Genomic DNA, 25,791 nt, shown 5'->3' with positions numbered 1-25,791 from the left:
CAAAAGTAAAATCCCTGCAAGCGGCATGGACACTTTTCAAAGACACCATTACAGAGGCCCAACTTAAATGTATACCTGCAAATTTAAAAACACAGTAAGAGAATCAAAAAAGTGCCACTGTGGCTTAACAACCAAGAAAAAGAAGCAGTGAGACATAAAAAGGCATTGTTTAAAAAGTGGAAATTAAACACTAATGAGGAAAATAGAAAGGAACATAAACTTTGTCAAATTAGGTGTAAAAGTATAATGAGAAAAGCCAAAAGGAGTTTGAAGAACAACTAGACAAAAGCTCGAAAAGCAATAGTAAAATGTTTTTTAATTGCCATCAGAAGGAAGAAGCCTGCTACACAACCAGTGGAGCCACTGGATGATCAAGATGTGAAAGGAGCACCAAAAGACAATAAGGTCGACAATAGAGTCATTGCAGAGAAACTAAATGAATTATTTGCTTTGGTCTTCACGGCTGAGGATGTTAGGGAGATTCCCAAACCTGAGTCATTCTTTTTAGGTGACAAATCTGAGGAATTGTCTCAGACTGAGGCGTCATTAGAGCAGGTTTTGGAACAAACTGATAAACTTAACAATAACAAGTCCCTGGGACCAGATGGCATTCACCCAAGAGTTCTGAAAGAACTCAAATATGAAATTGTAGAACTATTAACTGTGATTGTAACCTATCCTTTAAATCAGCTTCTGTTCCTAATGACTGGAAAATAGCTAATGTGACACTAACTTTTAAAGGGGCTCTGGAGGAAATCCTGGCAATTTCAGACTGGTAAGTCTAATGTTAGTACTGGGCAAATTAGTTAAAACTATAGTAAAGAATAAAATTGTCAGACACATAGATTAACATAATTTCTTGGAGAAAGTCAACATGATTTCTGTAAAGGGAGATCATGCCTTACTAATCTGCTATAGTTCTTTGAGAGGATCAAGAAACATGTGGACAAGAGGGATCCAATGGATATAGTATACTTAGATTTCCAGCAGGTCTTTGATAAGGTCCCTCACCAAAGGCTCTTAAATAAATTAAGTAGTCATGGGGTAAGAGGGAAGGTCTTCTCATGGATTAATAACTGGTTAAAAGACAGGAAACAAAGGGTAGGAACAAATGGCAAGTTTTCAGAGTGGAGAGAGGTAACTAGAGGTGTCCCCCAAGGGTCTGTCCTGGGACCAATCCTATCCAATGTATTTATAAATGATCTAGAGTAAAGGGTAAACAGTGAGGTGGCAAAAACAGACTGTGAAGAGCTTAAAAAAGATCTCACCAAACTAAGTGATAGGGCAACAAAATGGCAAATAAAATTTAATGCTGCTAAATGCAAAGTAATGCACATTGGAAAAAATAATCCCAAATATCCATACAAAATGATGGGGACTAATTTAGCTACAACTACTCAAGAGAGAGATCTTGGAGTCATTGTGGACAGTTCTCTGAAAACGTCCACACAATGTGCAGTGGCAGTCAAAAAAACAAACAATGTCAGGACTCTTTAAAAGAGGGATAGAGAATAAGACAGAGTGCATCTCATGGCCTCTATATAAATCCATAGTAGAGAAATACCTGCACCTGAATCAGAATGGCTAGGGTAGATACAATGAACCTCTGGCACTTTCAATGGAGAAATCCTGCCACGTAAGTGGTTCAGATCTCTAGCGTGGACTCAGGCTATTGCAGAAAGGAGCTCTACCTAGTGGTGTGCACAGCAATTACTCTGCCTTGGCTATTACAGAGCAGAACCAGAAATATAATTGAAGTATATCACGTGCATTTGGCTCTAATACACAGGGTTCCTGTATGCATGAAAGAGTGCGCAGACTTCAAGATAAAAGTCCTATAATGGCCTAGTCAGGAATGTTCCAGTGACCTTTGGGCACCTCACTGGCTGTTTCAGTAAGTAATAAACTTAAAAAACAACAAATAGTCTGGTAGTACTTTAAAGACTAACAAAACATGTAGATAGTATCATGAGCTTTTGTGGGCACAGCCCACTTCTTCAGATGAAACTGACTGATTTTTTATTAACCCCAAATCAGCCTCTTAGTCTGAAAACTTACAACCGCTCATATATAACCTTGCCTCCTGATGATGATCAATACAGCCTGTATTTTAACACCTAGGACTCATTAATATTTCCTGCAGACTGTTGAGTGACTAGAAAATAAAGCGGGAAGTGTCCCAGATGTTAGAAAGAGAAAATGGAATTATTCATTGCTTACTAATGTCAAATGCTAATGGAAGAAAAGCATCCTTGAAGAGAACCTTGACGAAAATTCATTAGAGTGATATGAAATCACCAGCTTAATTATGCATTTTTGAAAATGTATTTATTAGGTCTGATTCTGATCCATTTATATCAGTTTTATACTCTTGTGAGTCCACTGATTTCACTGGAATTGTTTCTGATTTGCACTGGTTCATGTCAGATCAGAATCAGACCTTAACTTTGTCTCTATACCACTTCATCTTTTTGTCAACCTCTGTCAAATCTAACAGATAAAAGAGATTGAGGCACCCATCATTTCCAGACTATGTCACTAAACCCATTAGGTTAACTCTGAAAATTCCTCTTCAAAGGAAATGAATTCTCAAAGGGTAATTTTGTGCAAACAAGTTATCCTCAGTTTAGGAATACAAGCCTTGAGAAATAAACTAATCTTTTCTGTAGCCCAAAAGAATGACATGTTCACTCAATAGATAAGCCAGCCATAAATGTTGCATTTTAACACAGGATTTAATGAATTGCTTTATCATGTTACTCTAGTGTAATTTGCATCTATTGCCATGGTGTCATGAGTCATGATGCATGCAAAACAAAAAGTTTTAAAACCCAAGTTATTGTGACATGACTCTAAGTCATGTGTTCGCTAAAAGAATGATTGAGTTTTAAACTATTGCTTATTCTAGACCTGATCCAGAATGAGTAGGTCTCCAAGGGACGGTTACTCCCCACGGCATGAATGTGTGATTAAACTAAATGTATTCCATAAATGCCTTGATGACATTAAACTAAATTTTTTAAAGAACAGATGGAGAAAGTTAATAAATATTTCATTCTGTGATATAAAATTCACTTCTATATTCACAACTTCAGGGATCCTTAGTTTTGTAGATATCAATAAGTCTGATGGATTTCTTGCTGCATGCTCGTACTTCTGCCCTGACGTCTCTTACGGGCTCATCATTTCTGCATGCTTGGATTGTTTTATGGGATCAGCGAAAGGCAAGTGACTGTAAATCTTGACCTCTCCTGCTCCCAGATTACATACTTTTATTCTTTGTGGCCATAAGTGTTCAGCTTCACATTGAATAGATAATTAAATGACAAAAAATATCCAAAGAGAGACAATTTATAGTGAGAAATTATCACCTGAAGAACCAATGGAGCATAGGCATAACTCTAACTGATATAATTAAAAAATCCTTTAAAATTGACAAATAAAACATTTAAATATCTGTGTATTTCTGAATGTCACAAAATTTCTATTCACTGGAGTAGTATAAGATATATCGTTCATATCCATCCTTATTCAAACAAAGCTCCCATTAATGGGGATCAATGAGAGCTTAACATAAGTGAAAATTACAGACTAAGTCTGTTATTCAGATGAAATAAGTATTCTTTACACTGGAATTACAAATTACCATGCTATACATTACATACCATGGATTTTGTAAATGAGTAATTTGAACTTGCTCCATTGACACTCGTAATATTTTAGAAAGTGAAATAATACATTATTTATACCTTTGACAATTTTCACTGTATTCTACAATAGATTTGCATTACATTATTAACTACATATAGTCAATAGCATAGCATATAGCTTAAAGATATATGTTTAATACAAACAATGGCATTCATGTAGTAAGCACACAATTTTGTGAGTTTGTTTCAAACATTATGCAAATCATTGAAACAAGCAAGGACTAAGCAAAACTTACTTCAAAGCATTGAGATCAAACCCTAAACATATAAGCTACGTCTACATTGGTATGATCTTGCGCAAATACTCTTTAACGCAAGAGTTCTTGCGTTAAAGTATTTGCACAAGAGAGCGTCTACACTGGCATGTGCCTTTGCGCAAGAGCATCCGTGCCAGTGTAGACTCTTTTTTGTGCAAGAAAGCTCCGATGGCCATTTTAGCCATCAGGCTTTCTTGCGCAAGAAATTCATGTTGCCTGTCTACAGTGGCCTCTTGAGCAAGAACAGTTGCGCAAGTGGGCTTATTCCTGAGCGGGAGCATCATAGTTCTTGTGCAAGAAGCACTGATTTCACACATTAGAACGTCAGTGTTCTTGCGCATGAACTCCCCGCCAGTGTAGACAGGCAGCATATTTTTGCGCAAAAGCAATCGCTTTTGTACAAGATTGCACCAATGTAGACACAGCCATAGTGACAGCACTAAATCTTATCATTACTCCAATTTTTTACAAATCCTCACATATAGTACAAATATAAACTAGTTTGCCATTTGAATCTCAACAGTCTTGCATATAGTGCATTCAAATTAGCATGTTTTATTGTTACTAACTTGCAAATCCTATGCACTTGAGTATTTCTAGACACTAAAATCTTTTATCTTCTTATTTGGGACTGTTCCTAATTCTGTTTGTACAGAGCCTAGCACAACGGTACCTGTTCTCAATTGGCCTCAAGGCACTACTAAAACAAACACACACAAATAATAATATTTTTGTGCCCATTCCCATTTCTCTACATTCTGTCCACTTCTTTGTCCTTGAACTGTGAAATCTTCATAGTGACAATCTTTTCTTTAATGTTTGTTTGGAAACACCTAGCACACAGTGGATAATACTGTAAATAACTGATAAATGATAGCAATCATATGATTTATTATGCATGTAACAGATGTAACAGTTCACATGTTTAAAGTTCAGTATATGCATTTGTATTTGCAGGTTTGGGACCCTAAAAGAGCCAAAAAGATCTTGTACCTCCTGATACATCATTTTCCTGTTGTATTTGAAAGCTTTATTTTAGTTGTTCTTTAATGTTAATGAGCGCTTGCATGCTCAAATATCATCCTAATTGATTTTCACAAATAGACATTACAGAATATATCATTGCAGCCAGATTTTATTACATTTAACAAGAAATGAGGTGCTAGAAATTTCAACATAACATCCCTATCTCTCTGAATAAACATTGCAGCCCACAGCCAGTTTTTAGATGTACTCAGTCTATTACAAAATGAAGAGTATTATATTGACTTTTAAGCGAGAATTGAACCATCACTGCAAACTTTGGGTTTGAATCTGAACATTTATGTTTTTATAGGTCTGCATGTTTGTATTTGGACCTTTGGTCTTTCCCGTGGTAAGGATAGAAAAGATATTAAGTCCACATGCACATCTGAACAGCTAAATTTGGATATTTTGGCAGTGGGGTTTTGGTTCAAAATCATCTCTATCTGAAATGACTGGTTTTATATTTCCAGTGTTCCTAATCATCATTTGACCATGCACCTAAGCTACAAAAATTGTCTAGTCCCCAGAACAGTTATGTCCTCGCTTTCAGGTGGTTTCAAAGATCTATTCAGAGGGATGCTCAGCCACACAGCTTGTTTATTCCATTGCCTGCAGAATGCTTCGGCCAATAAGATAAAAGAGAAGTCCAGAAAGTAAAACCAAAGGCACTCCAGCTGCAGCAAACATAAAAGACCATCCATAGTACACAGTTACAGGGACATCTACCATACATTTTTCACTTCTTTCCAGAAGTATGTATTTTTGGAGATCAGCTGCAAACTCCTTCCACATCACAAAGAGAAATATGAGCAGGAAAAATAAGCCTCCTGAAAAGAGACAAAGATCAATTATTTTTAAGTGTGATCAGCATATGCATTAGTGAAATTGACAAAATGTTGTCTGAATCTGTACTGGCTATACATCTGTGTTTGTGTTTAAATAAACTGAATATGAAGAACTGGCATCTGCACTTATCAAAAAATACAACAAATTTTGTAAAGATTTTCTTTTCTTTTAAACAGTGTAGAATTTTATAAAAGAGTATATTTATTTTTTAAGATTATACGATTTTATAAGAATTAATCATGTTTCATAACAAATATAAATTCCCAGCAATGTTTTTACACTGAATCAAAGGAACATTTACATAAAGTCACCCTCACCACTGAGTTCTGATCATTCAGGCCACACTTTTTGGCTCCTTTATATTGGAGAGTATGGTGCTGGATGAGATCTGAGCCTACTCGCCAGGGTGAAATTCACCTCTGTGCAGAGCATCTTGTAAGTGATGCATAATATGGTCTTCCCATTTAGGTTCAATCATTGACATTGCCAGGCTCTTATTGATTTCAGTGGGAATAGGATCTAAAGCCATGTTATTTTTGAGAAATCAGTGCATTTTGTAATATTTTATCCAAATTTGGAAAATGTGTACCTTTTCCATTTTCATTAGAGAGTTTTATGTCTGGCAAGAGTGGAATGAAACATGGGCCAAGATGAAAAATAAATACTTCTTTTTATCGTCTGAGAGGAGGGAAAAAATCAGACATTGCAGGCAATACTGACTCTCCTTTTCACAAAAAAAGCAAAAATGCAGGGGTATGAATTTGAGGATGGTGAGATTCATTGTGTATAACATTGCTCTGTCGTTACTTCAGAGACCAGCTTGAGCCAACAGAATTCATGGTGGTTAGACAAGGTGCAGTAGCTTCTGAAACTCTGGTGAATGGCCTTTTTCATCCTGTGCAGTGTTTCACAAAGTGGGCTCTGGACCCACTTTGGGAAAACTGCTAATAGGCCCATGCCACTTTGTTCACCTAAAGGGTCCATAGCCATGGAGCCTCACATCTCCAGTTCACTGTTTCAAAAATATCATAGAAACATATTACTGATGTTAATATAATTAGGGCAGTGGTCCCCATTAGACAGTCAACATATCACGCAGAGTTTTGTAAAATATCACAGATTTGAAATAACCTACACCACCACAAATACTGCTGTATGCTAACTGCAGTAAGTGGTGCTTTTTCAATATAATAGTTAGAATAATAGGTAAAAGAATTAAATAAATAAATGTAAAGAGTCAGATTAAGCTTCGGGGATTTCCTGTATGAAAGCCTAATAAAAGGCCTATATGAAATATACAGGAGCCAAAATAATCTTTGGCTAAGTCATACTGTGTGTGTGTGTGTGTGTGTGTGTGTGTGTGTGTGTGTGTGTGTGTGTGTGTGTGTGTGTGTGTGTGTGTGTGTGTGTGTGTGTGTGTGTGTGTGTGTAGGAATGAAAGCTAAGTAGATAGAGTTGTCTTATTTTTATTAAAATTGCAGGCCAATCTCTCCAGGATCTGAGAATTATACTTTATGAACATACTGTATGTCACATTGTTCTATTTATTCCTGATGTTTTAGACTTACAAAGAAAAATTCCTACGTCTACTGGGAATGGATGTCAAGGAGTTAAATGCTATCTGCTCTAATACCCATATGTTCATTATAATTTTTGGTAGCACTTTAAATTAAGTGTCGCAAATAAGTAATTTACATGTAATATGACAGTTTATGCTTAAAATACCAATTATCTTGCTATAAGGAAATTGCTGTATATATAAATTAATAGTCACACATTCTTCACAAAATACAATATATTGATAAGAATGTAATTAAGTCTTTATTGCTAATGTAATTTAAAATTAAATTAATTGGATTGCAACTGTACCTCAGTAAGCATCCTTCTTAAGATCAATTCATACCTCATTAACATGCAATATCTACCCTAATACACCTAAATAAAAAAATATATTCCTGAAGAACATAGAACAATGATATGATAATATGTATATTTAGATCTGGCATGTATCTACTCTCTTTTATATATATAAAGCTGAAAGAAAAGAACTATCAAACTATCACCACCACAGGAAGGAATGAGAGGCCAATGAAGAGGAATGACTTCCAACATTCAGGTTCCCAGAGTGATGAACAGGAAAATGTCTTATTAGGCCTCACTAGAAAAGCCACCAGCTCTTCACACTTTGGGATTTGTTATTAAACAGAGTACTGGAAATGATGGCACCAGTGTAACAATGGAATCTAAATTAAGAACAATTTCACACTCATTGAATGTGACAAAAATTGAGTAAAATAAGCAATTTCTCCACTAGAATAATTACAAGTGAGATAGAGAAGAGTCCTGGCATTTACACCATCACAGGTGTAAATGGAAGAGGACAAATTGAATAGGAAAATAGAAGAGGAAGTGCAGAGAACTGAAACAGGAGTTAATAGCCCTACTTCAGGATGGCATCAAAAGGTCCAGCAGGGTCATGGGGATATTGAAGTTCTAAGATTTTAACTGGAATGAATAAAAATTGATCAAACTCTTAGTCCCTTGATATTTATGCAAGTGTCTATAAAACACTGTATGCCTCTTGCATAACAAATGAAATGAGGCACACAGCTATGCACTGGAGTGAGCAAAGGACCCACTTTGGGGGTTAGGTTAAGGACTGGGGATTGCTTTGTGCTGTTAGGGTTTTTGTGAATACAGTAATAGCTTTGTGGAGATGGGCTGGCAGAGTGCAGGGGGAAGAGATTACTAAATCAAACCATCTTCCTGCTTACATATATGGTTGTGTTCTTTCTGCTGTTGTGTATTGCGTCCTGGTAAGTATAAGCAACATGCTTGTCAAATGAGACAGTCTATATATTCTTTCTAATAGCTCTGTGGTTTCTGCTGGCTAGAAAATTAGCAGAGTGATCGTTTTCTTTGTCACCCTGTCTCCATCTGCCTCTATTCATTAGGCTGGTATGGAAAAAATTAACTGTGAAACTCAGTCGCAGTACTGATGAGGTCAATGGCATCTTCTGGGGAGTGGCTAATTGCAAGAAAATTGAACTTGTGGCATTAAATCTTTCTCCTTCATACCCTGATGACACAAGCTAGGGGCTAACTGCAAGACAACTAATCCCTCACTCTGTCTTCCCACTCTAAAGGATAGTAGCACCTTAATTGTGAGTAAATTGAAGTCTTACTCTGTGTCTTTCCTTCTCTTGTTTTATATGCTTGTGACACCTTTATAGCAGCTAATTGTAGGGGCAGATGAATGAACTCAGTCTCTAACTTTTATTCCTTGGAAGCTAAAGAGTCTTGTTCACCTTCTAGACTACTAGCTTCTTAAAGAACCTTATTGGAAGAAAATGGAGTACTGTTGACTTTCACCTGTCTTACATGGTATATTGCATTTATAAACAAAATACCTGGTGATTGCCAAATGTGGAGCTGTCATTTTGGAAAAAAAGGGATTGGAGTATTATATATAAAGAATTGTAGCCATAAGATTGGCATAGAGTTTGTCCTTAATTTTGCAAGAAGCTAGTACAGATTAATAAAAGCACACACACAAAACCTCAGACATCCTGTTCACAGCAGAACTATCTTGTAACATTGGAATGGTTCCTCTTAATTGTAGTCATTTGTAGAAATGGTCTGCTGTTAAAATATTCAGATCTGAAAGGGCATTTGTGTAAAAATGTACCAGGCAGGAATCATACAACAACATTTGGAATGGAGAAAAATGCAGACATACTAGATTATTTGTGTGCTGTTATGGAAGAGCTGGTATTGGCTCCTATTTTTAGGGTGCCTAATACTTTCCATTATAAAGTATTCCTAGTCTTTTCTTTGAGAATCTCAATTCTATTGTTTGCAGCAGGTCTTTGCTATTCCCCCAACAAAGCCCTCCTTACCTCTCCTCAACTCGACACATGGTCAACAGCCAGGTCACATGATCTCTTAATCCCACCATTTTAGAGCCTGATTCAAAGCCCACTACAGTCAATGGAAAACCTCCCATTGATTTCAGCGGCTTTGGATCAGGCCCATGCATTCTTACTGTTAAGCTTGCTTGCTAAATTATACATGGGAACTGAAACAGAAGGGGACACAAACACAGTCAAAGTCAATTCATTTCAAAACATAAGCAATGTTTACACAAAATATTTTTCAGTATTCACCCAGCCCCAGTAGTGACACAGTAATTATAATTAATTATATCATTGTCTGACATTCACTGAAACAAGTGAAAATTAGCCATTGGTTAGTATTTTTCCCATAGGATGCCTTTCAACTATCTACAGCATGTCAAATTCTAAAAAGAAAGATGATATCCTGGCTAGCTGCTCCTGTGGTTTAGTCATTTTTGGAAGCAGGTTGGCAAGGACAACTGGTTACTTGTGGGGCAAAGATCTACAAGTGAAACTAGCAATAAATGTCAAGTAGTTTCCGATTCCACCTACTGAGTTATCCTTCAGAATAAATCAAGCAAAATGAGCTGGTTCTTCTGAAAGAGCTCTAAGAATACCACCCACAGAGCACAAGATTTGTTATGGTAGCTGGCAGGCTATCAGACTCGTCCTCTAAAAGTACGGTAAATAATGAGAGGCCGTTCTTGGAAAGCTAACCCTAGGTATCCAATGGGGGGATAAAAACTTCGCTCTGTAACACTGAATTTCCCCTGCAGTGGAGGGGGATGCAGTCTGCTGGTGCCAATGGAATAATTTAGAGATGGGGCTTCAACTTCAGTGTCAGCACTATCCTCAAAGAAAACAGCAAAGCCATCCTGTATGTTCTCTTTCCTACAATGAGTATTTTGAAGTATAGCGTGCAGTTCTGTCGGTGATACTGATCATGCAGATTCCATTTTCTATTAGTTGTTAGGGGTATCTAGAATGTGGGACAGTTACCTTGGCTTTTATAGTCCTGTCAGTCTAAATAAATAATAAATGTACATAATAAATTCTCTGCTTTCCAAGGGAAATTTAGAAATATCTAATTTACAAAAATGTGCTTCCAGCATATTTCTATCTGTTATGTTAGGAATCTTCCAGGAAAGACTTTCACAGTGCTTTACAACAAGCATAAAGTAAGCTTCACAATGCACCTCTGAGGTAGAAAATTCTTATCTGAGTAAACTGAATATCACAGAGGTAAAGGATTAAATAATAACTTTCCATTAGTGGGAAAGGCAGGAATAGAACTGAGGAGTCCTGATTTCTAAACTCAAATCTAATCACTAGACTACATTCCTCTCTATAAATTACAAAAGATTTCACACTTCCGAGAAGAGGTAGCATTTGGGGAAGAAGGTTAATTAATATTGAGCTTCAGGCCACAAGTAGAAGGCAATGCCAGCTTCCTCTTAGATCATCAGACCAAATCCCACCATTCAAAGGCTAGAGAGTCAAAACATAGGGTATTTTCAGAAGAGATTATATTTTATGGAAACAAAGAAAATAACTACAGAGCAACGTATTCCAAATAATTTAGAGACTCGGTTTCAATACAAATCCAGAAATTTGGATGTTTATCAAAAACCATCTCATGAACTGCTGAGTAAATCTTTCTGGAAATATCAAAAGAATGATGATTTTTGCAAGATTTCCCATTTTTTCTATTCTTGTTTGTATCAAATATATAGTGATAATCGCTTAACAAGATATCTTCTTACCTAAGATAGCCGCCAAGGAACGGATTTAGTCTAATGATAGTTAAAAACAATGACTGCTACTTAAAATAATGACAGCATTAGCACAAATTTTATTCAATAGGAGCACCTTTGGCTAAGGCCAAGAGGTTATGTGGTGCACAATTGGGTATTTTAAGAAGTATGAAATTCTATGTTCTGTTTTTTAATTAAAAAGTTGTAAAAATAAAGATTAAAATAACACACCATTAATTAAATGTGGTGACTCAGTTTTATTCTTCTTTTTTAAGTACAGAACTTTATTTCCATGAAACCCACTGAACTTTTTTTTTAAACAGTGTATTTATCAATGACTTCAAATGGCTACTTGCTTCAACTTATGCATGTGCTTAAATGTTTTATTGAATTTGAGCCTTAAAAAGGTGTCCCAATTTAGACAGTTCCACTGTTTTTCCCTGATCCTACGAGTGACATACATATATTAAAAAAGTTAACCAAACTTTTGTTGATCAGGTTCATGTTTGGTTACAAGATTTTTTTATTTTTGGTCAAAGGTTTAAAACAATTATTTATTTCACTTAAATAAATTTACCAATCCCAATAAATCCCCCCTAAAATAATCCCACCAGTATCAAAAAGAGAAAGAAATAAAAAAATGAATTTTAATTCTAGGTGCTAATAACACTTCAGTGGAGTAACTAATAAGATTATCATGAAAGATGAATAAATGGATGTTTCAAGTTCATTTTCCTGACTTGATGACCCTTTATATAATTTTCAGATTTGACTATTTCCCTTACTTTTTACTTCATCTAGGCTCAGAAGTCTTTTTCCAAGTGGATTGCATAACAAAATCAGAGCCTTCCACAAGAAAAAGAAATGCATTTCTGAAAAATAAAGCCTTTTGTGACTAAGCAGTATACTTCTAAAACTTAATTTAAAAAAATTCATTTTTTAGATGGGAGGGAAAATAGAGTTTCTCCAAAGTCAGTGCTTATATCCTCATACATAATTTACCAGAGCGCATATCTTTCTACTGTTGTTCCTTATGGTTAGAGTTCCTATCCTTTTCACACACACACACACACACACACATATATACAAAGAGAAACTTGGTTTCAGCATTCCAGGCACTAGTATATCCAATTACCATGATTTGGCAGCTTACCAGATATGATGAGGAATCCACCTCCCACTTTATAGAATCTAGCATTGAAAAAGGGCGCACCACACACCAACAGGAATCCCCCCACCAGACTGGCAGCGACAGCTAGTATGATGAATGCAGTCCAGAAACCTCTGTACACTGAACAATAGGAAAGAATAAAGTTATAGGAAAGGAACGGAAAACCACATAATCAGATCAATTTTCAGAAGTCTGTGTGAAACTAATGCAAATAACTCCAACAACTCAGCAACCATAAAAATAATAACCTTGCTGTAATGAATACCAGGATTATGAACAATTTTAAAATATTTTGTTAGACTTACGGAATTGGCATACATGTTGAGAAGAGCTGTATCGGGCATGTTACTAACTCCCTAATATGTCCTCAGGTATACAATATGGCTGTGTCTACACTGCACCCCTTTTCCGGAAAAGGGATGCAGATTAGACCAGTAAGGATTACAAATCCGCGGGGGATTTAAATATCCCCCACGGCATTTGCATTTACATGGCTGCCGCTTTTTTCCGGCTTGGGGATAAGCCGGAGAAAAGCGCCAGTCTAGATGCGATTCTCTGGAAAATAAGCCCTTTTCAGGAGGATTTCATATTGAAATCTTGAAAGCAGGAATAAGAAATCCTCCAGAAAAGGGCTTATTTTTCGGAGAATCGCGTCTAGACTGGCGCTTTTCTCCGGCTAATCTGCATCCCTTTTCCGGAGAAGGGGTGCAGTGTAGACACAGCCTATATGACCAGCCCTTATAAGGATCACAGCCCTTATAAGGATCAGCTTCTGGGTCACATACATCATACCATAAATAATAGTCCTAGGCTGAATAGCAGAACTCTGATGTGTGTGTCAGGAAGGCATGACACAAAATGGTTCTGATTGCCAGGGTAAAATATGACACAAGCTGTCTGGGAAAAGCAACAAGCTTGGGGCAGGAAATATGCCAAAACTCATCTCCTCTTTTCTCTCCCTCCCACCACTTCCACTTAGTGATTGTTAAAAGTGCCCCAGTCATGAGTCTGGAGAACTGAGTTATATTTTACTATAGTACAGGTGAAACACAGAAAGCAGTAGTGCAAGTTTTTCAGTGTTCTAGGATGCCTTCCCTACTGACCTAGAAGGATCACAACTAGTGAAGGGGATTCAAATTCTTTGGCCCATTGAGTCTTGGATTTTCTGCTATGACTTCAACCAACAGGGCCAATTGGTATCAACTGTGTGTGGTGAGCACTTTCCAGCTAAGACTGGGCCTGATCACCAACTTATTTCACTGAACATTATCTGATGAGAATAACTTTCTGTGAACATCACCAACATGGGCCATATTCAAATGGGTGAAAAGGCTCTTTACCCTACCCTCAGTCTCTTCAGCTACCTTGGCCCCCTCATGATATCATCTTCCACTTTGTGTGTCAGGTTCATGATTCTGGAGAACTGAGTCATATTTTCCTACAGAGCAGGTGAAATGTGTGAAGACTCGAGCATGGGAAAATGGGCAATTATGTCATGATTCACATATGAAAGAAAAATTATATATGGCAGACACATTTTATTCATTTTAAACCAGGCTGACAAGGAATCCATTGAGTAAAAGAAGCTTGAATCTTTCTAGAAAGTCCATGATGCCTTTACATATCTTAACACCACATAATGGGGCCAAATGTTGCCTTTAGTTACATATTATTGACTATGATATGGTCCATAGTGAGTAACTCTTTCCTTGGGCATCCTCCTCTCTAAGATATTTTACATTTGAAATAATAATATTTCAAATAATATTTGAAATAAAACAACAATACTGTGCACTTTCTGTGTGCAGATCTTAAATATTTCAGAGTGAATTAATGTAGCTTCCCCAAACCCTTTTGGAACATAAGGTTTATTACACCCTAATAGGAATAGTGTTGTAAACCTGGATGTGAGTGGTCATATAATTAAGGCTAGCTCTACAGACAAGCAGAAGTGGAAGGACTTTGTTGCTGCCCTATGCGCCATTGGCGTAACGGGCAGTAAGTAAGTAAGTAAGCTACAGACAAGCAAGCAGTAATGGAGTGGATACTAAAGAGGGGTTAAGAACTACAGGGTTTGGGTTAGCGATCTATGCAGAGAACGTCCCCATACCACCACTCAAGCATTATCGCTGTGTCTCCTACAGAACAAAATGAGCTTACAGGCTCTGTGGAGGGTAACACATTCCTTTCACATAGGAGAGGGTATTTTTTCATATAACTTTTTGCTCACACATGGCACTTTAAGTAATCTAATGGCCTTTCAGAAGTCAGTCTCAGGAAAGATTCATAAGAGGCAGCTGAAAGCGTTTCATAGCAAGGACTGACAGGCAGGAACAGATGGCTTGAGAGCCCTTTATTTAGCTCAGAAAAGTTAGCCTGTTTATTAGTAAAATCATTCAGAAACTGGTAACCGTGACTGTCTCTTATAAGTAAAAATCCCTACTATTGCTGAACTAGCTCTTGCAAAATGTTTTTTTATACAGAGTCTATACTGGAGCTTGAAATATGCTACTCACTTTACTGTCAACAAACACATCATATCCATTTTATACCATGGTGTACTCCCTGGGGCAGAAATCATACACAGCACAGAAAAAAAGACAATTTTTAATGAATTCTCCATAAAAAACGACATTGCTAAAGGCTAAGGAAAAGGTCAAGATGTTTGTTTGTACAGTACACCTGCCCCAGGTCCCACGAGGCAAAGCAGAGTGATGTGTACTATTTAAAGAAATCAATTAATTTAAAAAAACACAGTGGATTAATTCTATTCGTTGCCATCAATTCAATTAAAATTCCAAATGGCAGCTAATTCATTGCAGAAATCCAAAAATATATGGAGGTGGAAATCAAAGGAAAACACTGGTGGGAATTTGAATTAGTTGATTTAACTGACTTTCTCTGCTTTAATAACAAGCTGATTTTGCTTTGCCAAAGTAGGCCTTTTAAGAAGTGTTTTTAGTCCTTTTTCTTTGAACAAAACCAACCAAAAACATGACAGCCTTTCACTCAATGGTAAGTCAGACACTTTGAGAATCATCCAGTGCTAGACTGGCATAAGCCCCACTGGCAGCTCTCTTGGGCAGAGCCCCCATCTCTCTCTCTCTTCTGACTGGGATTTTTCCAGGCTGCATTTCCTGGCCTACACTGTGATGCACCCAACAAGTCAGACTGCCTAACCAGCCCAGCACTTTGCTCTCTCTTCAGAGGCCACAAGCAGCATAATTTCCCACCGTTGTGAGTTGCCACACAACTCTATGCCAGCACATTTATTCCTAAGCAAAATGCATAACAGAAAAAGCATGTTAAAAACAATAAGAAAGAACCTACCCTCATGCCAATCACCTTACCAGAGATCACTACCCCCATCTCCCCAAAGGCTCTGGGAGGATTCATTCCTTCTAACCCCAAAAAGAGGTTTTCTGTGGTTACAAATACCTAACAGTGTTAGGCAGTGCACACCCATGCTTACGTTAACTTTGCCTTTAAATAACTCGGGTCTTTGAGCTTCACACTCTGGGAACAGGTAAGGTGGAGCTGCCAAATGCTGCTTTTTTGCATATCTGGAGGTGGAGAATTTGCATAGGGGGTGCTAGAGATTCCCCAGGCAAACCACTTGACACTTTGTCCAACAAGTCCCTTTTTGTCTGGCCCACTGCTCAGTGTAACCCTTTGAAATTCATAACACTTTGCAGGGCTCACATCCCACATCCTAGAGTGTCATATATAATCCTGAAACAAAAAACAGGACTGTGTAGCACTTTAAAGACTAACAAGATGGTTTAATAGGAGATGAGCTTTCGTGGGCCAGACCCACTTCCTCAGATCAAATAGTGGAAGAAAATTGTCACAACCATATATACCAAAGGATACAATTAATCCTGGCCCCCAATAACAAATGACCTTTGCATTTAATATGAGGGACTGTAATGATGCCTAAACTTAATTCAACATAATTCTTCAGAACTAGTGAAATTGCCCTGTCTGTCACCAAGGAGGACTAAAGTGCTCTGCATAAAGGGGTGCAGTATTTTCTCCAGGGGGAACGGGGAGAGGCAGCAAGTGGCTAATAAGTGATTCTCTGTCATAAAGTTCTTGGCCTGCTTCTGGAACAGGTCAGTGACAGTTGCCTGTCACCATGACTCAGAATGGTTCATAAAATCATGGTCTAACCCTCAGTCCAGATTCAGAGCCTTCTTTCTAAGGAGGCCAGCATGACCCAGGTCTACAACAGGCTCCCACTAGTGGGAGTTTGCTCCTAGGGGCTCAGGAAAAGTGTGCAAACAAAACAACAAGCTGCTCTTTTGTTGCCTGCATTCAGTTGCACTTCTTTCATCATGAATTCTAATAAACAACAGACAGTTTCCAGTGACCTATCCAAGTCTAATCTAGTGTACTTTCTACCATGGTGTGTTAGATTATCCCTGGTAGAGTTGAGGGATTAACAGCAAGAGAGCTAAGTGCCTACAGAAAACCCCCTTCACAAAGGAGGGCTAGATAATGATTTTATCATGTAAGACTACTAAGGCTTTTGTAACAGTGGGTGTGTATCCATGAAGCCACAGTTGTACTGGAAAGAAGTAATTTACTCAGAGCCTTCCTTACACATACACAGAATATGCAGATGTGTAGAGCGCCCAAAAATTTGGGGCACCGCTGGATCTTAATGTTCCCCACCTTACTTTTCCTATCCCTGGTCTGTGACTCTGCTTCCTGCAGAGAGGATCTAGTGAAAGTGAAAAGTCAGCCAGACCTTTTAGCAGAACACTGAACATGGGAAAGAGCCATTCAAGTAGGGTTGCCAGGTGTCCAGTTTTGAACCAGACAGTCCAGTAGTTGAGCTTTCTGTTCAGGAAACAAATTGAGAAAATAGAAATGAGAAAATATAAATGGCCAGTATTTTCTAAATAAGATATAATGTAGATTGTGATGTAATGTCAAGAGTGTCCGGAATTTTTGTTGAAACCATCTGGCGACCTTACATTCAAGTGGTAATGAAGCCATTTAACAGGCATTTGCCAACCCCAGGTATATACTGTCAGTATCTGAATTTACTGGATTAGTCTACAAGACTTTCGTTTAAAATTTGTTTTAAAAATATTTCACTAGTGTGTTGCTAAAGATTATAAAATCACATCTCTAATAAATCATCATCCTTCCAAGCTGCCATCATGCACAGGGACACTAGTTTAAGGATGGCCCGACATTTATGACACTCCATTGAAGGGTGTAGGATAGTTGTGCAGCATGCACATTCTTGCTGTCAGAAGGAAGCATCTGGAGAACAGTCCCCTTTGCTTCTTTCAATTGTGAGGCTGCAGCTCTGCCCAGGATGCATACAAGGTCTACAAAGGGGAGTGTGTCCCTCCTTTCTCTTATGCCCTATGCAAGTTTGCAATGGTTGGAAACAAAATCAAGGTTACCAAGGTAATTACAGTACAGATCCACACAGCACAGCACTCTATTGGATCCCTGTGAAAAGAAGAGGTGAACACAACTGGTAAGGTACCAACCTGCAGTTGCATCATAAGAAGGATGTGGGGAAGGTCCAAGAGCAATGGGCATAGGAAACAGGTAGCCATGCATGCAATATTTGGGATGTGCTTGGCTAGCTGAAAGAAAATAGAAAATAGATAGTATTTCACTTTTATTTTATGCAAAATGACAACCTTTTTACTCAGATAAAATGTACAATCCTGCAAAACCTGCTCATTGGTATTAAAGGGGACATGAAATATAAGTTGAATATGTTTTAAATGCAAAATGAGATAGACAGCTGGATTTGAGAACATTACAAACATTAACTTGAGCCAGACCAAATCATAGAAATAAGAATTTATTCAAATTAGAATAATTATTCCCATGTCTGAGTTGTTTCCCATTCTGCCTAGAAGTGACTGAAATATTTGGATACTAGAGCTACCTACCATACAGCATCTCCAGTTTCTGGGAGAGTAAAGCACAATTACAATGGAAGTGTCACATCCGTATTAATACCATTGAGGCTTATCAAGATTAATTTAAATAGAATTAATGTTAAATAAATTAATTAATGATTGGCCACTTATTTTTAAACATTCCCCAGTTCATAGGATAGTTTAAATAAGTGAAGACTAGTTCATGCTAAATTAACTATGGAATATCTATTGAATTAATTAGTAGATCCACAATAGCAGCAAATTAATTTGCCATGATCAATCCAATTATAATACCTAAAGAAATAATACAGATTTGCTAGTTATCTAATAAATGTTATTAAAATTATTCTAAATTATTATTAATTTCATCATTTTACTTCACATAACATCATATTACATAGTGAATCTCCATATAATGCTAATGGATATTAAGTCTTCGCAGGACATTTTTTTGACCAAAATAGTTTAGCAAATACAAATTTTATAATGGAGACAATCCTATCCTAAAATACGCAGTAGTTTTCAAAGATTAGGAATCATCTGAAATATTGATCATCATGATGTAAATTTACTGTGGGCTCCTGTCAGAGCTGAATTGTCAACATTATGGCTATATGGTAAATTTGCTATTAAGTGATTGCATTTTGTGGTGACCCCCACCATATGTAGTTTAGAGAGGGACAGCCATAAGACTCAGCACTTCAGGAAATATCAGGCACAGATGAACACTGAATAACTCAACTGAAAGTTGGTTGCCTGTTTTGTTGACTCTTCTGAGCCTTTGAATGCCAATCAGTTTCATTTTCTCTGATGTTATTCCATAATCCTAATGCAGTACTCCTGAAAGTGATACTGCTGACTCAGAAACAGACAGGCATATCTTGGTGACATTCGGTGCTTAATTGGTAAAGAAAGTGGTGCCACACCTTATAATGGTGTCTACTACACAGCATGACCCCTCACACACTGTACATGCCAGGTCATGCCTTGTACAGTACTTGAAGAGCTGCCAGGGCTGTGGTCCGGCAAGAAAAGAAGCCATCCAGGAGTCAAACACTCATAACTGCTCATCTCAGCCATTTCCTGAGCTCCAGCAAGCCACCACATGAATGAAGGTCTGGTGACATCACTGCCTGAGGGTTTGCCATCCAAGCATAGATATCACAGAAAATGGTGGACTTGACAGCCATAAGACCCATCACTACCAGAATAAGTATCATTTAGTAAGGCAGGGATGTGAACAACAACAATGTGGATGATTGGGAGACCTTAAGAAGCCTGGCTTTACACAGTACATAGATGTTTTACAGAGATTATTTGAGTGAACTCTTGTTAGTGCTTATCTAAGGTTTTGAAAGCTTCTAATTATTTACAAAGCAGGTATAACTGGGGCATCAGCGGTAGAAGTACTGCCACACCAGTGCAACCCAGTCATCTGTAGGAAAGAAAAAACAATTCAGTTTTCATGTTCCATTCAGTCCGTAGCAACTCTCCTGTTAACAAAGGGGGCTAGTATCAGCTGTGATGGCAGTTATTTCAGTTATTTGTTAGTTATTTGTGACTGAGACCACTAAATTCACTTCACATGGACCACCTCACAGCTATCAGACAACCTGGATTCTAACTGGCAAATCAGAGGTTTGCAAGATAAGACTTTACCATTCTGCTTAAAATTGTTTTCTAACAAATCAGCGTACTTCCAAAAAAGGGGGATTTCACAATCATCTGTGTTTACTAATAGTGGGTGTGCTGATTCTCCATAAAAAAGTGGAAATAGACATTACAGTAAAATAAGTGTCCTGGTCGCATTTACACACAGATTTACATAAGTCTGATCCTACTTAGCACCTCCTACATTGGCCTGAGTGCCTCCCGCAAACACCCTTCCCCTCCGACCCCCCATTGTAGTCAATGAAAATTGAGGGCACTGGACACCTCTTAGGATAGAGATGTTAATAGGGATAAAATGGGCAAAAAGCCACAGGGCTGTAATCTAGCAGGCCCTTCTGGTGCCTACATGAAGTAGCAATAAGGCTATGAGTATACAATAAGGGTATGCTATTTTAAAAGAGAAAAAACGAGTGAGTCACTACATTTCTATAACGTTGTGGGAGACCATCTGAGACCAAATATTTCTGAGTTAAATGGGGGACAGAATGAGCTCCTGATCAGGGAAGTGTGGGATAGTATTGGTTTTGTCCTATTTTAAAATGGCCAAGCAGATCCTGTGAAACATAATATAAATGTAAAGCCAGCTTGCTCCTCAGTTGGGAGGGACCTCCTTCACTGACTTGCAGCCCAGATTTATTTTTATAGATCAATTATAATCTGGTAGCATTAGAGCTTTATAACAGAAATGCTGACACCAACCTAATCGCAGCAATGTGGACACCATAATAAACTATCAAGGCTGTTGGATCCATCTCCTTCAAGCATTTCTAAACAAAGCTGTAAAATGCATTGATAACACTCACTAAACCAGAAATTCCATATGGTCTCCTTATAATCCTCGCCAAAGAACCAGCATCTCCAAAAGAAACCTTCATGGTGAAACGTAAGGATTTCTTTCCTGAACTCTCTTAAAACCTCATCCTGTAAGAGAATAAAGAACAAGTCTATAAAACTGGAATACGTCTTTCCTATTAGCTTAGTTACTAGCAGGCTTTTTCGTTTGTTTTGCCTTTTCTTCCTTTCTTTCTTTCTTTCTTTCTTTCTTTCTTTCTTTCTTTCTTTCTTTCTTTCTTTCTTTCTTTCTTTCTTTCTTTCTTTCTTTCATTCTTTCTATTTTTGCATTGTCAAAATTACGAACAAGAGTAACTCTCTATCTAGCACTTTGAATTGGATTCCATTAACACAGGTCTCCTTGGCTATGCAGAATACCATTGACAACAAGCTTTTTTCTGGGGTTTCTCTAACTTTCTGATAAGTAGAAAATTTCTTCAAGTCTCTGAGAAGTTAAAATATTATTTATCCTGTGCAGACCCCATCTTGCAGTCTTTCTGTACCCAAAATTACTACCATTTCTAACTCTCGCATTAATTAAACCCTTCTACTGGATGACCCTAAAAGCTCCCCCTCCTGGTCAAACCAATGTGAGCTGTGTTTAATTTCTCAGACAGAAGTTACGCCTTATCTATATCAATCTCCTCCTGAGCTCCACTATGACTGCTGAAACATACCTGTCTAATTTGCAACAATTTCTCATTTACAGTAACTTGCATGAAAGTTCTGCAGACATGAGGCACTAGTCACATTAGGAGCACTGTGCTGTCTATGATGTGAGTTAACATGTTAGGAAATAATTAAAACTAATTAAAAATATCTATCTTTATCCAGTACAGTTTGATGGAGAAGCAATATTACTGCTAAAGGGCTCACACCTTCTGTAAAGTATCACATGCACTGGGAGTTGAGGCACTCAGCATCTCAAAGATTAGCCGTTCCCCTTACTTCAAGGAGATGAAGATAGTTGTGGCCCAGCAGAGAAATATCAAGTCATTTTGAATTCCAAAATGCCAATACATGGTGTGACTTTGCTCTCCCCCTCCCCTCATGTCCATACAAAATACATCTTGTAACATATCATTAGAAATGTGATTATTTGTACTGAATGAGTATATTTTATTTGGGTTCATGTGTCATTCCTGTATTGAAGTTAGAAATATGAAGTATAAACCTGTTTACTAATCTAGACTTGCTAAGTGGTGGCCATTAGTAGTAATCAAGGAACTTAATGGCCTGGTACATTGATTAATGAGCCATGAATAGTCTTGTTTTTCCTTCAAGAAATGTGGCCAGGTCACCAGATGCTGGAACCCATTTTGGACGCTATACTTTTCTACTGGAAACATGAAAAGTTTAAGCTGAACACAAAGGATTCCCACCTTTGGCAAAAGAAAGATAAAGATGGAAAACCAAACAATAGGAGTGGCTGCCAGACACCTAGACACCTCTGCTTAGCACCCAAGATGACTGCTGGAAAAATCTAAGACTGACCAGGAAAGATCAGGCCCAAATTAAGAGACTTCCCAGCTCATGAGAAACGATTATTAGAATATTGTTAGAGTAAGAAATTGCATGAAAGAGGTTTTTGGACTATTAGGCTTAACTGGTATTTTTGTTTGATTATTGACTTACTTTGATCTGCTTGCTATCACTTGAGACCACTTAAATTCTACTTTTTATTCTTAATAAAATCACTTTTGTTTATTAATAAACCCAGTGTATATAATTGTTACCTACGAGGTAACAACAGCTGTGCATAGCTCTCTTTCATTGATAAAATTTATCACATAAATCATATCATCATAAATTTGACAGAATTTATAAGTTTGCTCTGTATAACACTTTATATATCAGAAGATGGATTTATCTGGGGATCTCCATAACCAAACCCGTTACACGTAAGTCCTACTGAGTTGATCAAAGACACACTCCACTGGAACATATGGAAGAATTGCTTCTTTCAGAATCAGAGTTCAGCCTTTGACTGCCATGATATGAGAGACACACACCTCATCAACAGGATGCCTTTGCTGACTTGCTACATGTATATTAGTTTTAACTGCCAGTTCATAGCTAAGATACAATTAAAATGCTCAATGGACATATGAGGCAGATCCTGCCAATTTAAAAATGGGTAAAGATTGTGTCTGTGAGTGGAATTGTATGCAGCATAGAGCTGGGAGCAATAAACTATCAAATCAATTATTAAAAAACTCAAAAAATAATAAATGCTGCTCCAACAGGTACTTTCAGGACCCTGTATCTGTGTCCTATGCTAGACAGAGAGTTGGCCTAACTACATATCTCCATATCCCTTCTAGCCTGGATCCTTTTTTCATATTAGAGAAAACAGAGTAACTTGAAAATATTCTGAAAACTCCCATATTTATACTTCATTTCTAAGTGCAACAAAATGGAGCTGGACTTTTGTGTGTGCTAAGCTTTTGCTCTCTGCCCTCTTCAGCCTTATTGTACTGTTTGATACACAGAGGACTTCTGCTGGGACGTTTGCTTTCTGTATGAAGAGTCATCTGTCAATATGGCTTATGTAGCCAGAAACCTATACTTTATTTCAAAACCCTGGGATCAAGCATACTTATTGTTGACACTATAAAATTTTCCAGAAATAAATCACTAAACAGAAAAATCAAACATAATTGTCTTGGACTTTATCATAAAGAGAAGTATGAATAATGGAGGAATATTTCTTCAAAATGTTAATACCATACACACTGACCAACAAAAAAAAGAATTTTTAAGAAGAATGTAAAGAATCAGAGAATTGATCCAGCTTTCATTTCATAGGCTTTATTGAACAATTTCACGAGAAGCAATTTCAGCTCAAATCAGGATTTTGTAGGAGCTATATTAGAAGTTAGTGATAAAATATCAATTCTAATTCTATAAAACTCAGCATAATAGAGTTTGTCTTTAGTGGCAGATGCAGGTATCAGCAAATACATTTTCACTTTTCAACTTTCTGCCCCATAGCTGTCAGAAGACAGAAGTGTTTCCTGTAATGGGTTCCTATGCCGATTTTGCTTCAAATCTTTCATCAGTGATACCCTTCATTGAGATGCAGGTTGTGATTTTATAGTTTAGGCTGAGTTGAGCTCTTATAGATTGAATGTATATGCAAGAAGTACATATTACCATAGGCTTAAAACTATCAGCACCAACATTTGTGTCAGTTTTAAAACATTTCTATAATAAGTTATTTTTAAAGTGTATTTTTTCTTTGCAGAATATTACAAGATTTCGGGGTTTTACCTCTGTGGTGTGAAGAGTTTTATTTTCAGGTTCAAAGATTCCACATGTCTCTGTTGCTAGTAGCCAATAATCTGTCCCAAAAGCTATGAGAAACAGTAGAACACCAATGGCACCAAGAATTCCTGCTAAAAAGGCTGGCATTCCAGCCTTCATGGTGGAACAACAATAGGTAGTAAACTTGAAACACAGAAAAGAAGAAAATCACTTAAGTGTCCAACGTTTGAAAAGGCGACTGAAAGGAGGGGTATGAAGAGAGGATGCTATTTTTGGACACGGATTAACATCGTTTCATGATTGGTTAGAGTTTCATGACTGGTTTGAGTTGCAGTAGCAAAAGGACTAATAAAAGCAGATGAGCTGGCACAACCAAACAGCTGTGGTATTATAGAAACATAATAACAATCTATAGAGATAAGGTATGGAGATTCCCAAATAAACACATGGGCATTCATTTTACAAAAGCAATGTGGAGAGTGAAAAAAACAGTGATTGGACTGGTGTCAAGCAGCTTCTATGAACTGATTACGGAAAATTGTCCAAGTTACAAGTTATTTTTATATGTGCGGGGGAGGGGGGAGACAGGCCATTTGAAAGTGGCACATCCACTATTTCCCAAGCTACTCCTTAATTCCTTCTGCTCTTGCCTCCTCTCCTCTTATCTGTCTATTAAAATAAACCACAAGTTTTTATTTCAGATGGAAAAAAAGTAGAGATCCACAAAGTGGTATTTACAATTCAGCTCATAGAATCATAAAATCATAGAATTGGAAGGGACCTCGAGAGATCATCGAGTCCAGTCCCCTGTCCTCACGGAAGGACCAAGCACTGTCTAGTTCATCCCTGACAGGTATCTGTCTAATCTGCCCTTAAATATCTCAGTGAGAGAGATTCCACAACATCCCCAGCCAATTTATTCCAGTGTTTATTCCAGTGACAGGCAGGAAATTTTTTCTAATGTCCAACCTAAACCTCCCTTGCTGTAATGTAAGCCCTCTGCGGTAATCTGCAGAGGCCAAGGAGAACAATTTTTCTGCCTCCTCCTTGTGACACCTTTTTAGATACTTAAAAATTGCTATAATATCCCCTCTCAGTCTTCTCTTTCCTAGATCATGTTTTCTAGTCCTTTAATCTTTTTTTTTTTTTTTTTTTTTTTTGCTCTTCCCTGGACCTTCTCCAGTTTCTCCACATCTTTCTTGAAATGTGGTGCCCAGAACTGAACACGATACTCCAACTGAGGCCCAATCAGCATAGAGTAGAATGGAAGAATGACTTCTCATGTCATCTCTTTTAAAGTTTCTGTGTTTCAGAGACAAAGCTGCTCGTACAACCCTCCTGTTGTGAGCATGGTTAATCATGCCATGTAGTTACAGTAAGTCAAACCATAAACAGGCATTTAAATCAAGTACAAATGGAGAGATAGCAAAAGGGCTGTCCTTTT

The 25,791-nt window shown here is 37.5% G+C and overlaps 1 protein-coding gene across 1 annotated transcript; it reads right to left on the bottom strand.

Annotated features, from left to right (window-relative positions):
* Positions 1 to 319: 319 nt before the first annotated feature.
* LOC102452661 (transmembrane protein 182-like) lies at positions 320 to 24,601 on the bottom strand. Its single transcript, XM_006130451.5, has 5 exons — positions 24,354 to 24,601; positions 21,053 to 21,170; positions 18,174 to 18,272; positions 12,643 to 12,780; positions 320 to 5,820 (listed from the first exon to the last, which is right to left on the bottom strand). Exons 1-5 carry the CDS (start codon positions 24,504 to 24,506, stop codon positions 5,591 to 5,593), a joined length of 738 nt encoding a protein of 245 aa, XP_006130513.2. The 5' UTR covers positions 24,507 to 24,601; the 3' UTR covers positions 320 to 5,590.
* Positions 24,602 to 25,791: the final 1,190 nt, after the last annotated feature.

This window comes from Pelodiscus sinensis, chromosome 13, assembly GCF_052426305.1.
Source record: "Pelodiscus sinensis isolate ZL-2025 chromosome 13, ASM5242630v1, whole genome shotgun sequence".
In the NCBI taxonomy this organism is placed as follows: Eukaryota; Metazoa; Chordata; order Testudines; family Trionychidae; genus Pelodiscus; species Pelodiscus sinensis.
Note: the sequence above shows the minus strand (reverse complement) of the source record. Positions and strands in the feature narration are given on the sequence as shown.